The following is a 17240-nucleotide window of genomic DNA, read 5'->3' on the forward strand; positions in this document are numbered from 1 at the left end:
TCATCTATCTGTTCTTTGTTATTTCTTTTACTATCTGTATGTTTTGTTTCCATCCATAATATTTTCAAAAATATTTTCAAATATGGCACATATACATGTGCCATATTATATTTACGCCGCTAGATGGCAGCACCGGACCGAGTGTTTGTATGTATATGTATATGTATATATATATATATATATATATATATATATATATATATATAAAATGATGTTGACGTCTCTCCTCAATTCTATTTCAAATTTTACCTGCTTATTTGTTACACGTCATTAAAAAACATTCGAACATTTACTCAGGTATAAAATGTCTATAAAAAATATATTGATGTGGATTTTAGCATTTAACATTTGCAGCAGGATCTCTTTATTTCACACCAACCCATGTTGTGATGGTCGGGGGGCACTTACTTTTGGTTGTATGGTGTATGGTATCCTAATGAGTCTGATCCATGATGGAGCTGTATTGGAGAAACCCCGCCCTCCTGTGCTCTGATAGGCTCTCATTTCCACGCATCTCATTGGTTATTCCAGCTGGTCGGGAGGGGGAAGTGGTCGTGGTTTCTGCGCGTCCTGGGCTGTGGCTACACTGGTAAAGGCGTTTTCTCTGATGTTGCCGTTTTTTTGAAGGCTTCAGCTCAAAAGCTGCAGCTCAGAGGAACCGAGGAGCACGCTTCATATCTCCACAATTCCTCTTCTGTTTGTCTGATGGCTTTCTGAAGACTCTGGTTCTATTCCTAGGTATTGTTCTGCGTGATCGGTCCATGCTCCATGCACACATTAGGAACATCTACAGGAATGAATACATCTGGTTTTGATCTCTATTCATTTAGGCTGGTCTGGTTGTTTGATGTTGGTGTTGATGATGTGTGTGTCTTTTGAGATATGGCCTGCAAATCCAATGTCACTTTCATACCTTCTTTCCAGTAGGTCGTCCATCTGCAAGGAGCTCGAGCTAGACATAAAAGAGAAACCAGTCCACACAAGTGCACCATGTTCAGCTGGCTGGGGACAGATGACAGGAGAAAGAGGGACCCTGAGGTGTTCCACACCGTCGGTGAGGGACTCAAGAAGCTCTACAAAACCAAACTGCTGCCTCTGGAGGAACATTACAAGTTTCACGAGTTCCACTCTCCAGCTCTGGAGGATGCGGATTTTGACAACAAGCCCATGGTGCTGCTGGTGGGACAGTACTCCACCGGCAAGACCAGCTTCATACGGTAGGTCAGGAGAGACTGCTGACTCATGGTCATGGTTTTCTGCAAGAGGGGATTAGTATTTCCATGAGACAAATGCATTATTATTATTATTATTATTATTATTATTATTATTATTATTATTATTATATTGCAGTTGCAAAACCACAACTTGTCATAAAGATAATAATAAAATACAATGTAATATTTTTCATCATAAAATTCCCTGTGGCATTCAAATAAATAATATTTCCTACTATATTTTATATTTTATAATATCAAATATATGAATAATTGTTGTAGAACAAAATGTTTTAAATACCTCAATATAATAGAAATGATCTCAAACCAAAATATTTACTAAAACTGCTGCGGGTGACACTTTTGTTTTACTGGGAAACGACAATTAAAAAAGGATTTTTGTCACATTTAAGTGCTGTGAGTGAAGAATAAGAAGCATTTACAGGGAAGAGATGTGATGGTGTGAGTTCAGCACCGTGATGAGGGAATTCAGCACTGTGGTCAGTGGATGCATGAACAAAGCACTGATTATCACATTCAGAACTCTGATTTTTGATAAGTATATTTAGCACTGTGATTAGTATATAAGAAAATTCAGTACCATGATTAGTAAGTAGCACAGTTATTAGCAGATAAGTAAATTCAGCAATGTGATTAATAACTTCAGCACTGTGATTATTAGATGAGTAAATCCAGCCTTATGATTAGTAAACGCAGCATTGTGATTAGTGAATCCAGCACTGTGATTATTGAATTCAGCGCTGTGATTAGTGAATCCAGCACTGTGATTAGTGAATTCAGCGCTGTGATTAGTGAATACAGCACTGTGATTAGTGAAAACAGCATTGTGATTAGTGAATACAGCACTGTGATTTGTGAAAACAGCATTGTGATTAGTGAATACAGCACTGTGATTAGTGAATCCAGCACTATGATTAGTGAATCCAGCACTGTGATTAGTGAATCCAGCACTGTGATTAGTGAATCCAGCACTGTGATTAGTGAATCCAGCACTGTGATTAGTGAATTCAGCACTGTGATTAGTGAATCCAGCACTGTGATTAGTGAATACAGCACTGTGATTAGTGAAAACAGCATTGTGATTAGTTAATACAGCACTGTGATTAGTGAATATAGCATTGTGATTAGTTAATACAGCACTGTGATTAGTGAATACAGCACTGTGATTAGTGAATCCAGCACTGTGATTAGTAAATACAGCTTTGTGATTAGTAAATCCAGCACTGTGATTAGTAAACACAGCATTGTAATTAGTGAATACAGCACTGTGATTAGTAAAAACAGCACTGTGATTAATGAATACAGCATTGTGATTAGTAAATACAGCATTGTGATTAGTGAATTCAGCGCTGTGATTAGTGAATACAGCACTGTGATTAGTGAAAACAGCATTGTGATTAGTTAATACAGCACTGTGATTAGTGAATACAGCATTGTGATTAGTGAATCCAGCACTGTGATTAGTGAATCCAGCACTGTGATTAGTAAATACAGCTTTGTGATTAGTAAATACAGCACTGTGATTAGTAAACACAGCATTGTAATTAGTGAATACAGCACTGTGATTAGTGAATACAGCACTGTGATTAATGAATACAGCATTGTGATTAGTTAATACAGCACTGTGATTAGTGAATACAGCACTGTGATTAATGAATACAGCATTGTGATTAGTGGATTAGTGAATCCAGCACTGTGATTAGTGAATCCAGCATTGTGATTAGTGAATACAGCATTGTGATTAGTAAATACAGCACTGTGTTTAGTGAATACAGCACCATGATTAGTAAATACAGCACTGTGATTAGTAAATACAGCACTATGATTAGTGAATACATGAATACGGCACTGTGATTAGTAAATACAGCACTATGATTAGTGAATACAGCACTGTGATTAGTGAATACAGCACTGTGATTAGTGAATACAGCACTGTGATTAGTAAATACAGCACTGTGATTAGTAAATACAGCACTGTGATTAGTGAATACATGAATACGGCACTGTGATTAGTAAATACAGCACTATGATTAGTGAATTCAGCATTGTGATTAGTAAATACGGCATTGTGATTAGTAAACACGGCATTGTGATTAGTAAATACAGCACTATGATTAGTGAATTCAGCATTGTGATTAGTAAATACGGCATTGTGATTAGTAAACACGGCATTGTGATTAGTAAATACAGCACTATGATTAGTGAATACAGCATTGTGATTAGTAAATACGGCACTGTGATTAGTAAATACAGCACTGTGATTAGTAAATACAGCACCATGATTAGTGAATACAGCACTGTGATTAGTAAATACAGCACTGTGATTAGTAAATACAGCACTATGATTAGTGAATACAGCATTGTGATTAGTAAATACAGCACTGTGATTAGTAAATACAGCACTGTGATTAGTGAATCCAGCACTGTGATTAGTGGATCCAGCACTGTGATTAGTGGATTAGTGAATCCAGCACTGTGATTAGTGAATCCAGAACTGTGATTAGTGAATCCAGCATTGTGATTAGTGAATCCAGCAGTGTGATTAGTGAATCCAGCACTGTGATTAATGAATCCAGCACTGTGATTAGTAAATTCAGCGCTGAGATTAGTAAATGCAGCATTGTGATTTGAGCATTGTCATAGTGAATTGAGCACTGCTATTATTAGATGAGTACATTCAGCATTCTAATAATGGAATTCAGCACCTTTTGCTTCATGTTGAGTCCTTTACTCCCATTGATGTGGGCGGAGCCTCTCTGTCATTCACACAGCTGAGATTCACACTCGACACGTCATCGATCACACGAAACAAACAGCTTAGATATTCGAAAGAGGAAAACAACAAGCCCTGGCTAAGGGGAGGGGAGGAGAGGGTTAGGAGAGAGAAAGAGAGAGAGAGAGAGCGCGAGAGAGCGCGAGAGAGAGGTGGAATGTGTATAGGAGAAAAAGGCCTCTCGAATTCCCCATGTTACAGTTAAATGGATTAGGTCCTGACACCACAGATCATTTGTGCACTTTAGCGGAGAAGCCAGACGCATTGAAAGCATTGCTGAGCTACAGGAGAAGCTCCCTATGAAGCTTCCACATTCCCATGGTTACACGTCTCCAATAACCCCCAGAATGTGTGCTTGTAAAACTAAAGTGATGGTCCAAGCCACAGGGTCAATCCCTGAAGCCAGCAGGACACCTTCTGGTCTCATTTTGTAACAGTATCTGGTTTAGAGGATGCTGTAGAAGATGTATCGTATCAGATTAAGTGTATTAAAGCATTTTTCTTTTTGCCATGTGCTCAATACTGTTCTGACAAACGTTTGTGGACACCTGACCATAAGATATGTGCTTCTTTTTGAACACCTAATTCCACAAGTAATCTCCATTTGCTCTTATTGTTCTAATCTTCTTAGATGATGTTCCATTCGAATTTTGTGTAAGTTTTCATTCAGTCCTTCCAATTCCCTCCAATGTTTCTGGTAACACTTTTGGGAGGAACCACACATGGAAAAGTCAGGTGTCTTAATACTTTTGTCCACATGGTGTATTTCTTACCAAACATTAATGTTTATGACATTAGAGTAATTTTATGCTCAGCTTGAGTCCCTTGACTGGTTAGACTATCACTTGTAGGTGTAGAGATCATTATGGGTAAATTCAGCACTGTGATTAATTCAATTCAGTACTGTAATTAGTAAATTCAGCACTAGGGATAAGTAAATTCAGCACTGTGATTAATTACATTCAGCGCTGTGTTGAGTAAATTCAGCACTGTAATTAATTAAATTCAGCGCTGTGATGAGTAAATTCAGCACTATGATTAGTTTAATGCTGCACTGTGATTAGGTCTTCATGATCATTACATTTAATAAGATGTTGCTTCTATAACCAAATTGTTTGAAATATATTTTTGACGAGCGATTGTCTTTATTTGAATCTTGAATTTGCAATAAATTATTCATTAATATTTATTAATAGCACCAGGGTCTCTGTTGTATTTATGAATCTCATTGCATGTAGCAACGCACTACAAATGAATACAGTACAGTATGAATCATGTCCCTTTTGGATGTTACTATTGACACTATGGTATTATCAGTATGCAGGTTATTACATGTCATTACTGGCTAAATTAGTCTGACCCTTGACTTAGCTCATGGATGAAGGGCATACAGATGGACACCCCCTTACAGCTTTTGCCAGAGAACCCCATTAACCTCACACAGAAAGAAATCCCTTAGCTGACAGTTTTGTCTAATGTTTAGCACATGCTAAATGTTCTGCTTCGTGAGTTGCACTGGCTTAATGTCCACACTGAGTAAAGAATATCTCATGTAAATCATCTAAACTGTTGCATTTTTCTGCATCTCACCATAGATACCTGCTGGAACAGGACTTCCCAGGCATGCGTATTGGTCCGGAGCCCACCACGGACTCGTTTATTGCAGTGATGCACGGCGACATCGAAGGCCAGATCCCAGGGAACGCTCTGGTCGTGGATCCCAAAAAACCTTTTCGGAAACTCAACGCATTTGGCAATGCGTTTCTCAACAGGTCGGTGTGATATATACACTATATAACATTAATATATATATTTATATATATAAATATATAATCATTGGATGGTATATGTATCAAGTTTCTTGACATCAGACTATAAAAACGGTATGAACTTTTGTTTTTTGGTCATCCCATTTACTGTTATAATAAGCTCCACTCTTCTGGAAAGATGTTCCACTTGATTTTGTGGGGATTTACATTCTTTTATCCACAAGGGTGCGGTGAGGTGGACCAGGGTTCCGTTTCAATTCATCACAAAGGTGTATAATACTTTTGAGGTCACACATTTTCCACTCCAACCCATTAAAAAAAACATATGTTCGTAGAGTTGGTTTTGTGCACAGGAACTTTGACACTAACAAGTCCATGCTGTTGTTTCTTTTTCGCTTCTCGATGATCTCACTATGTAGGAAGACACCTGAGTGTGAGTCAGTCCGGGTCAGCTGTTCCTCTATTAAAAAAGCTGGACATTCCATATCTGATTGGAAGGTCAATGCTTGTTGGAGTTCTGCCTTCTCCAGCAGCATATGGGTCATTTCTCAATTTCAACATTAGTTGTAACATAATATGTTATACCCAGCAAAATTAAACCTTCATAGTTTCAAATCATTTGAATTGAATACCGGTAACACATATCTTTGATGTTTGAAGTAAACTTCTGGTTTGTTCAAAATGCACTTTGAATTTTAACAACACATTTTGAAGATACTCTGCTCTTCAAAGTCGGACCCAGATAAAAAGTAATGCCACAGACGGTTGCACCACAGACAGACAGTAGTACCACAGATTGTAACAGCACATATGGGCATTAAGGCTACAGACGATTACATCACAAACAGACAGTAACACTACAGATAGTAACGTCACAGACAGACGGTGACACCGCAGTCAGGAATGTCACGGACGGACGGTTAACGTCACGGACGGACGGTTAACGTCACGGACGGACGGTAACACTGCAGACGGTAACGTCACGGACGGACGGTAACACCGCATTCGGTAACGTCGCGGACGGACGGTAACACCGCAGTCGGTAACGCCACAGATGGTTATGCCACTTACAGATGGTAAGACTCCATACGGTTGTATCATAGCCAGACAGTAACGCCTCAGACAGTAACACCAGAGACAGACAGTAAGGCAACAGACAGTAGTGGCTGAGACAGAGGTAACATTATATACAGACATCATCACAGAATCCGAAGTGTTTACAGAACCAGACCATCTCCCAGCAAACGTTTGTGACCATGTGACGATTATTTTTGCAGGTGCCTCTCTCAGCTCCTTGCTGGGATTGCTCTGGCTCGGGCATTCAGAGGGGGGAAAAAAAGCAGTCTGGCAGAACACTTAATCAGCGTGAAGCTGACTCATAACATGTCTAAATAAATAAATAAATGTGTACCGAAATGAAAGTGTTTGATGACTATAGGATCGTGAACAAAAAATCGACCATGAAACGTTTGCGCAATTGATGCAGTTGCTCTGGTTTTCAGCGGTATTTATAGACATGTGCGTGATCCCCGAACGCTGAAAATAGAACCAGTCCTTGTTGATGTGATGTATCCTCTCTGAGTTACATGAAGACCCCTGGGTACTTGAGGACTTTCTGGGTTAAGTGCAGATGAGGTTGAGGAAAAGCACACCATGCTTAGTTTGCTAGTTAGCTATTACATACCATATAAATTGGGACACCTGATTTTTCCAGCCATATGTTCTTCTTTTCCAAACTCTCCAAATTTGGAGGCACACAACATATATAGGATGTCTTCCTTTCACTTCAAATCGGAGACCTGAACCTGTTCCACATGACAGTGTACACAAATCCAGCTTCAGAAAGGTATAGCTTTCATTAGTTGAAGTAGATTTCATGTGGTCTGCTATACACCTCTCGCTTGAACACCTTTGATATGAATTGGCTTAAATTGTTCTTCTTATTGCGATCCAGTGATCCATTAGCTCCTTTTTGTGTATGCAGGTTTGTATGTGCCCAGCTTCCCAACCCTGTTCTGGAGAGCATCAGCATCATTGACACACCAGGAATCCTGTCTGGAGAGAAGCAAAGAATTAGCAGAGGTAACACACGCGTGAACCCCTTGGTATCGTTATAATTTCCCTACCAGGCTTATGTTTTTACAGTGTTCGAGTCAGGAGTTTCTTCCATCATATATTCCTCTCAGAAATGTTCTGCTTGAACTGATGCTGAACTGTATGTGGGTGAAAAGTAGATCCACCGAACACCAATCAAAACGGCTCGTTTGCTCGACCCTGATTGGTGGCTCACTGTGCGTTTGTTTTTATTCAGGTAAATAAAAAGGAACAACCGATTTCACAAAAATTTTAAAGCAATTTATATGACTGAAATGTGGGGGGAGTTAAAGTCCCCCAAATGAAAATACTTACGTAATTACGTACCTAATTATATTACTTCCTTACTGTCCACCACTGGTAATTTTGTTACCCAAATCATGATATAAGCCAAAAAAAAAAAAAGGGGGGGGCCTAGGACCAAACCTATGCAAAAATCGTGTATGTCTCCTCTAATACTGTCCATTAGAGCAACACTAAAGCATTTACATGTATACAGAAGAGTGCAGTCTTCTTGTGAGTGTATTATGCCATGCATGAGCAGCAATTTAAAAAATTACCTCAGAGTAAGCATGTGATATCCTTCACCATTTCCGACTGGAAGCAGCTATAAGATGGACAATTCCACCCCCAATCCAACTCTCGTCTAATTTGGAGAGAAAATAATGGGCGGGAAGTGAAGCCATCTTGAAAGTACCTCTATCTTTCATTCCCTCTCTTGTATCTATTTACAGACAAAGCGAAAGCTGTTCGTTTGCCAGTTTCCATCTCTCTGTGTTGAGAGCAAACTAGAATACAGTCAAATCGTGGGTTTGGGTTGAGGCGTGCGGATTTGCTAGTAAAAGCAGACTTCCTTCGCTGCTTCAAAATAGGAAAATCAGTTAAATTTTATTTTTGCATGCAAAGTTACACCACTGTAAAAAGGATAAAATGTACCAATGTATTCCGCAACCAACAATATACATCAGCCATAAAGTTAAAATCACCTGCCTGATATTTAAACAACTGAAATGTCTGGCACGAAGACTTGAAGTCCTGTTGGCTGTGATGAACATTGGACTTTTGGTACAGATACTTGATCGGACTGAGGTTTGGGGAGTTTGGAGGCAGAGTCAACACTTTTTGTCATTTTCCAAATAATGAGTATATAATAAATCCCACGCAACGAGATCATTAATGCTATTCATGTCACCTGGCAGTGGTTTTAATGTTATGGCTGATCGGTTTATAGGCAACTAGATCAGATATGGAGAAGAGTTTAGACATCTGACTCTAAGATTGGAATGTATTTTCTTTGCTGTTATAATAACCTCCACTCTTCTGTTATGTTCCATAAGATTTTGGAGTGAAGATTTGTGAGATTTCATTCAGCCACTTAGTAAAGGAACTGATGTAGATGAAGATGCTTGAGGTGTAATCAGTAATTCATCCCAAAACGTGTTCAACAGGGTTGAGATCTATAGCAGGCCACTTAAGATCTTCCACTCCAACCCATGTAAAGTATATCTTGATAAAGCCGTATGCTGTAACAGATTTAGGTCTCCAAGTAAAGGGGAATTCCCTCCAAAATTACCTCCAATATGTGGACTTCAGCTGGAAAAGTCTGTTTAAATTTTTTTTTTTAAGTGGTTAGTTTGGTAGTTACTCATTTCTTCTCTGGGAGCCCAGAGTCAAGACCGTCTCATTCACAGCTCGGTGTGAGGGTCATATTTAGCAGCACCTAATCAAACTTGGCTCTTTCGTTCATGCCTCTACTTGCTGTGAAATGTTTTCACCAGAGCAGCAAAGCGGAGATAATTCCCTTTACTCCAACGGTCTTTCCTGATGTACAAAAAAAATTTTTTGAATGAAGTGCTATTCATTCTTCTTCTCCAGGAAGTGCATTATCCCACTTGATTATATAGTAGCTATAAATGATGTCGTTAAGCTGCATAACCTCAACAATGACATGACAGAAATGAGCCAAGCGAATGCAAGATCTTTCTTTTTCCATTGTCGTTTTTACGGCCATGTTCTCAGGTGCTCATTGAACTTAATACATCCTTTTCGAATTTGATCCTGATTTGATTCCTGAGTGGTTTGTTTGTCTCTCCCATTGTCAACAGAGGCAACAGAAGACGTGTGTGGTTATAGCCGCCTGCGTAAATGTCCATATGGAGGTATTGTTCGACGGTGGCGAGTTCTCACAGCCTCAGCTTGTTAAAACATAAACCGGCGTGCTGTCTGTCTCGTCATTCCTGACAGGCGGCGAAATGACAGCCTGAAATTAACCCATAATCTCTGTCTGCCTCAAATGCTAAGCTTCTTTCCCAGTTTCACTTCACTTCATGATATTTTGAAGAGATTTTTTTTGTGGATGACAACAATTAGCAAAAGGGTTTCCTAAAATACACCCCACGGGCTGAATGGGTCCCGTCACCATATTTGGAACGGCTGTGTGAACAATGCCAGAGACATATTAAAAAAATTCTAGAATAGAATGAAAAAATGTTAAATATGTTTTACACATATCACATCTGTATTTGATTTAAAAAAAAAAAAAAAAGGGTTGGCCTTCAAACTAAAACTTCTCTTAGTTGTGGCATCGATAGTTGATTGCTGGATCTATTGTCTATCTGCAAAAATCCATACCGATAGTTTTTCCGGCTTCCAGTCCGCTGTCATTACGAGAGCACCCTCTAGAGGCGAATCACTGACGCACTTTATTTTTTGTACACATGAGATGGCGTGCTGCACGGAGAGTATATTTATTATTTATAAATTAGATAATTATATTTATTATTGCGTATATTCATATTAATTTTCTTTAGCACATTTTCATAATTTAGTAGGGGTTTTTTTTGTAAGTTCAGCACTATTTTAAATGGATTGTTTGTTTTTTCATCCAGCATCAATTTTGAAATAAAATTTTAAAAATGTATTTAAAAAAATGATTGTGTTAATTGGTTATGAGTATGATCCAACCTAGCTATCAGTATCAGTAAAATTAGTCGACGTCTAGCTATTTACGTAACCTAATTATTTTTCAGATTCACCCAACAACCATATGCATAAGTAAAAGTTTTAGCAATGAATTTATAAATGTGTCATTATGATAGTAATAATGCTCTTGAAAAGTAAAGATCATTAGTCTGTAATGTGAAGAACGAAATAATAAACGAATCTAGCATTAGGAGGCGTAATAAATACATTTAATTTCAGAATAAAATTTCAACAACAATACTGGTAGTCATTTTGGCTGATGTAAAATTTACAAACCAACCAGGCCCTCATTAATAAAAATTTCAATATAATGTGGCCCTCAAAAAATGAAATTTGGGGGCCCCTTATATAGAGTAAGGAGTGTAGAGTGTATACATTAATGGGCAACATGGGGAATTGTTATTTTAGCCAGTATGTTTGAACCCACGAATCTTTGTAAGAGAAAGACTCCCCTGCTAAAGTCTTCATTATTCAAGGTACCAACAAAGAGCCTGCACCCTTTGCTTTAAACAGGCTTGTCAGGAAAAATAAAAGCCCTAAAGTTCTCTCAGGTACTGTGGTGTATATTCAAATTAGTGATAAAACATTTTTTTAATTAACGCATTTTACAAATTCTCTAATATGACAATGGGTGTGGTATAAATCTGAACTTCTGCAGCCTGTCATTCGAGACATTTGGACTTTTTTTTCTCAGTTACCTCATTCACTTATAAACCTAGTCACTGGTAATAAAGTGTCCTACTCATTAATCCAGACAACTCTGAAGTGTTTTCCTTGTGAAACTGCAAAATCAAAAGATTTACTTTTGATTCCAGCTGGTGTGTCTTTTTTGTTCCTAGTGGAAGTAAATGGAGGTGCGTTCCATATTCCATGCTTTCTGATTTTAACCCACTAATCATTCAGCGAAACAGATATAGGGAGATAAGCCAGCCTTTTTCCCCCTAATGTTTCTACATTTGCATTTGCTGATGGGGTATGTTTCAAGCACAGCTAGATGTGTGGTGGGTGTGTGAGAACAATTCCCAGCAATCTATGGTCTGTGGACACAAGTATGCTGAGTCATGCAGCTAAATCTTTAGCAGTATAGAAGCTTCTATGTATAAAGAGATTTTCTCTCTCCAAGGGTAAAAAAGGCATTCTTGGTGTTCTATAGTAGTATGGCGTGAAACCAAACATGACATCAGAGCTGTAGAAGCTATTGCATCATAAAATGTCTTTGAACCACCCCTGTTTGAGGTGTTCCAGCCTCTTTGATGGCACTCCCAGGGTCGAATGAGTCTGTAACTCTTCCTGCCTATCAGCAACCGTACAAGATGAAGTCCGATTTAAAACATAATCATTGATTAATTGAATCTGCTCCTAATTCTTCCAGGCTACGACTTTGCCGCTGTGCTGGAGTGGTTCGCCGAGCGCGTCGACCGCATTATTCTTCTGTTCGACGCCCACAAGCTGGACATCTCGGACGAGTTCTCGGAGGTCATCAAAGCCTTGAAGAATCACGAGGACAAGATTCGTGTGGTGCTCAACAAGGCGGACCAGATCGAGACTCAGCAGCTGATGCGTGTCTATGGCGCCCTTATGTGGTCTCTGGGAAAGATCGTTAACACGCCTGAGGTGATCCGCGTCTACATTGGCTCGTTCTGGTCTCACCCGCTGCTCATCCCTGACAATCGCAAGCTGTTCGAGGCTGAGGAGCAGGACCTGTTCAAGGACATTCAGTCTCTTCCACGCAACGCTGCTTTACGCAAACTCAACGATCTCATCAAGAGGGCCAGACTTGCTAAGGTAAAACTTTGGACCTGAGGTGAACGTATTTTTATAGAACATTAACATTTCTAAATCGAATGAAAATTTTCCCAGACAGCACCAAATCTTGTGAGCCACCATTCAAACCTGAGGTAGATCACCATGAGGTCATATGCCATGAATTGAAAATCTGTCTCGGTTACTATAAAAGTCTTTTGTTTGGTGGGAAATGGATCAGTGCAGACCCTTGCTGTTGGTGAAGGTGTACAATATCTATTAGCGAATTTAGTTTTTTGCAATTTCCTTCATGGCAGTAGTTTGGTAGCTGGGATTGTTATTCATAACTCCTCTCACTCTGACAGAAAGTTGGAGGCTTCTTGTTATCTGATCCCTCCTGTACACTCTGCATTATTGATGTGTTGAAAGGTGAACAGAGAACCATTGATTTGTCCTCCATAATGCAGCACAAGTGCATCTCTGGTGTATGTGTGTGTGTGTGCTGATGCTTAGCCATTATCTGGACCTTATGCTAGTGCTAATCTACATTTGTATTTCATTCTTGGTGTTTCTTTGTCGTTAAAGACGAAGAACAAATGAAACTCGTCCACTGAATGATCATGAATCGATATTGAATCTAAACAGGGACATGATTTGTTTGTGAAAGCTCCCGTTAGCTTATCGGTGCTTTGGAAGAGAACTGTCACGGCATTATATCCTTCACGGACAGCCGCGATTCTGCTTAACCTTCGCTTTTGCATCCGACTGAAGAGAAGCACACTTCCCCTGCTGTCATCAAAATATGAGGTCATATTTCTTTTGGGCTGTGACCAGTCTTTACCCTGTGGAGACTATATCCAGTATCAGTCTTCAACCACAGACCGGTTAGTGGTTTTCCTCTTGAGGTCTTGTGGTGGCTACAATATAATGTTTGTCAGTAGACTTTTTCTCTGGTCAGTCTGAATTCTGATTGGCTGGAAGTTCAGAGGTGGTGTTTTTCAGAAAGAGTTGAATCTAAATGAATGCACTAAAACTATCGAACCATCCAGTTCCAGGTACATCCAGAATCAGACAGCTATTGTTGACATTTCCTAATGACCTTTGTGAGCTCTGTCGAGGATATCTGCATGTGGTAGGACCTCTAAGGTAATTACGCTGATTTTTATAAACGACTCAAAGATGAATTCATAAGAAAAACAAGACGTTGAACAAAAAAAAGCACCAGGAGTTCCTCACAGTTTCATTATTAGTCATAAGCAAATATTTTTTCTCATGGAAATAAATGTAATCTAATGGAACTACTTTATCTCCGGGTGTGATTCGGAGCAGCAGGATTTTAGATGTAACGAGGCGTATATAAAGTGCGTACAGGAAATGAAGATCAGTTCATTCAGTTTCTTTCAGCAAACATCTACGACAGCTTGCACTCGTCAATGCTGGGAAGTGATGAACTTGTACCCATGGATTATCACTTATTTATCTATTAGTGCTATTTATTTATTTATTTTTTTATTTTTATTTTTAAACATATTAAGTTCAGATTAAGTTCAGGTCCTTTTTTTTTTTTTACAGGTCCATGCCTACATTATCAGCTCCTTGAAAAAAGAAATGCCCTCGGTCTTTGGGAAAGACAACAAAAAGAAGGAACTGATCAACAGCCTGGGAGAGATCTACAGCCGGATAGAGAAAGAGCATCAGATTTCACCTGGAGACTTTCCCAATCTCAAAAGAATGCAGGTAAACGCTCAGGCAAAGATTTTAGAACAAGGAGCAGTAGAAATACAACATACCAGTCATAATAAAGAACGTTCTTTGTAATAAAGGTGCTCCCTCAATCCCAGTTAGCCAAACTTTAAAGGAGGTTTATTGGCAATTTATTAAGAGGATAACCCTAGATTAGTATCTACACTAAAAGCTTGTGGACACCTGACCCTAAGATTGGTATGCTAGTTCAAGTAAAGGGAAAATTTAATGTTTACATTTAACATTCATGCCTAAATTATAAATAATACATATAGCTCTCTCCATGCAGCCTCATGTGTAAAAAAAAAACTTCAAGTGGCTTCTGTAATTTGCCTCTAGAGGCCGCTCTTGTAATGTGTAACGCAACCCGGAAAAACTATCGGCATGGATTTTTGCCAATAGTCGATTGCTGGAACTATCGGCTATTGGTGCCTTGACCTAAATAATTCATGGAAATTTTAGTTTGAGAGCCAACTTTTTTCAAAAATCAAACACAGATATGATACGAGTAAAACATTTTACTGGTGAGCTGTATTGGGGTTGCAGTTTGGGGACCCATGTTGTAAAGAGTCCTAAATAATCTGCAGTTTTGATTTGTGTACATCTTTCTCTGTGAACAGGAGCAGCTTCAATCCCACGACCTGAACAAGTTTCAGGTGCTGAAGCCGAAGCTTCTGGATGCCGTGGACGACATGCTGGCGCACGACATCGCCCAGCTGATGGTCCTGGTGCGCCAAGAGGAAACACAAAAGCCCGGTCAGGTGGTAAAGGGTGGAGCCTTCGAAGGCACCATGAACGGGCCGTTTGGTCACGGGTACGGCGAAGGCGCCGGTGAGGGAATCGACGAGCTCGAGTGGGTGGTGGCGCGCGACAAGCCAACGTACGACGAGATCTTTTACACACTCTCGCCCGTCAACGGCAAGGTGACCGGCGCCAACGCAAAGAAAGAGATGGTGAAGTCGAAGCTGCCGAACACGGTCCTGGGCAAGATATGGAAGCTGGCTGACATTGATAAGGATGGCATGCTGGACGACGAGGAGTTTGCCCTGGCCAACCATCTCATCAAGGTCAAACTGGAAGGGCACGAGCTTCCCAGTGAGCTTCCATCTCATTTGGTTCCTCCGTCTAAGAGAAAATTACCGGAGTAAACGATTCAGGTTGTAGTATAGTTAGAAATGGAAATGCATATTCATATCTTGGACGCTGTATGAACAATTAATGGACAATGAAACATAAATAAAATGTTAGCGCTCTGACTTTCTTCCTATCAAGGTGTCAAGAGCTTTCTTCACCTGTAGGGTTTTTTTTTCCTTTGCAATTTCTGCTGTCTTGAAACATTCAAAAGAAATTGTACTTAGTCTTAATTTCCCCTTGTTTTGTCTCCCAATTATACACTATGTGGCAAAGGTTTGTGAACACCTGACCATCATCTTGCTTAGTAGTAGCTCAGTGGAAAAGATGTTGGACTTCTGATCTGGAAGGTCATGGGTTCAAATCCCAGCAGCACCAAACTGCCCTTAAACAAGGCTCTTAAACCTCAGTTGCTCAGCTGTGTAACTGAGATAACTGTAATTTGCCCTGGATAAGGGCATCTCTCAAATGCCATCAATGTAAATGCATGTATGTAACATCCCATTCCACAAATAGTCTCCATATGCTCTTATGGAAAGATTTTCCACTCGATTTTGTGGAAATTTGTGAGATTTAATTCGGCCACAAGGGCGTTAGTAAAGTCAGGTACTGATATATGTGATGAAGGGAGGAGGGGTGTGTTCGATTTCATCCCAATAGGTTTAAAAGTTCTTCAAGCTCTTCCACACACTTCCAACCAATTGAAAGCAGATATTCATGGAACTGCTTTCGTGCCCAGGAGCAATCTCAGGTTTTTTGGATCTAATAGTTAAATTATAGGATCAATTTCATGCTTCCGATTCCAAACACAATATTTTTTGTGGTAAAAATTTGGGAAAGAACACACATACAGCTGGAAAAGTCAGGTGTCTCAATACCTTTGTCCATATACCTTTGCTGTGTTTTTATTTTATTTTCTTCACGTGAAGGTGGCGTCCTAAAAAAGACGCAAGCCCTTGCATAGCCTGACCAAGAGACTGTTAAAATGTGTCGTGTCTGAAACGTAGACGGTGCGGTCACTGTATTCGGTGTATGGATGGATTCACCTGTAGGTATAGTAACCTCGTTGGTTTTGGTGTACCATGTCTATGTTCATCCCTGTTAATGTTCCTTTTCGTTGTGTTCCAAATACTTGATTCCTGTTATTAAAAAAAGAGAAGCCAGACAGCACTAACATTTTTACCTTAACACTTATGCATTGATGTCGTATATTTTTGTCAGTACTCATTCCTTCGATCCTGATGTGTGATGTGATGGTTATCGGTGTGTGTCGTTGTTTACGGCGAGCCTTAAACGTTCAGGCGAGTCGGAAAGGTTTCGACAGAAAGTTCGATGCCCGATTCTCGAGCGCGATCTACGACGGCAGAGTCGGTTTTCCCGCTGTTTGAAATATAAACCGGTGTGTTTTGCCACCCTTTGTTCATCCGAGTTAAATAAACTGATGTGTATCGATACCTATTAAAGTGTCGTCGTATTTCCTGACTGTTTGTGAAAGAAAAAAATAAGAAAAATTAACCTTGATTTTAGAAAAAATGTTAATTTATGCACATTTTTTTGTCATGGACCGACTCTGAAACGTCGCCTCATGGTCCTAGTGCCGTAAAATAAAAGCGGCTTTATGAAAATATATGGATTAGGAAGATCAATTTTACATTTATTAATAACTCCATATATGTCAATTCTTACGTTTCTTTTTTTAAAAAGTTTTTCTTGTTTAAACTTCTTGTAGATCAATAAAATAATAAGATCGATTATGCTATAATACAGGAG

At 39.4% G+C, this 17240-nt stretch overlaps 1 protein-coding gene across 2 annotated transcripts; it reads left to right on the forward strand.

Moving 5' to 3' along the window:
• Positions 1-443: 443 nt before the first annotated feature.
• Positions 444-16924, forward strand: ehd3 (EH-domain containing 3). 2 transcript variants are annotated; one of them, XM_046873479.1, is made up of 7 exons: positions 444-738; positions 928-1217; positions 5604-5780; positions 7762-7859; positions 12226-12638; positions 14169-14333; positions 14960-16924. In XM_046873479.1, exons 2-7 carry the CDS (start codon positions 991-993, stop codon positions 15485-15487), a joined length of 1608 nt encoding a protein of 535 aa, XP_046729435.1. In that variant the 5' UTR covers positions 444-738; positions 928-990; the 3' UTR covers positions 15488-16924. The 2 variants fall into 2 exon arrangements, with proteins under 2 accessions (XP_046729435.1, XP_046729434.1); XM_046873478.1 differs by having other exon boundaries at positions 445-738; positions 925-1217.
• The last annotated feature ends 316 nt before the right edge of the window (positions 16925-17240 follow it).

Source organism: Silurus meridionalis, chromosome 18 (genome assembly GCF_014805685.1).
Source record: "Silurus meridionalis isolate SWU-2019-XX chromosome 18, ASM1480568v1, whole genome shotgun sequence".
NCBI lineage: Eukaryota > Metazoa > Chordata > Actinopteri > Siluriformes > Siluridae > Silurus > Silurus meridionalis.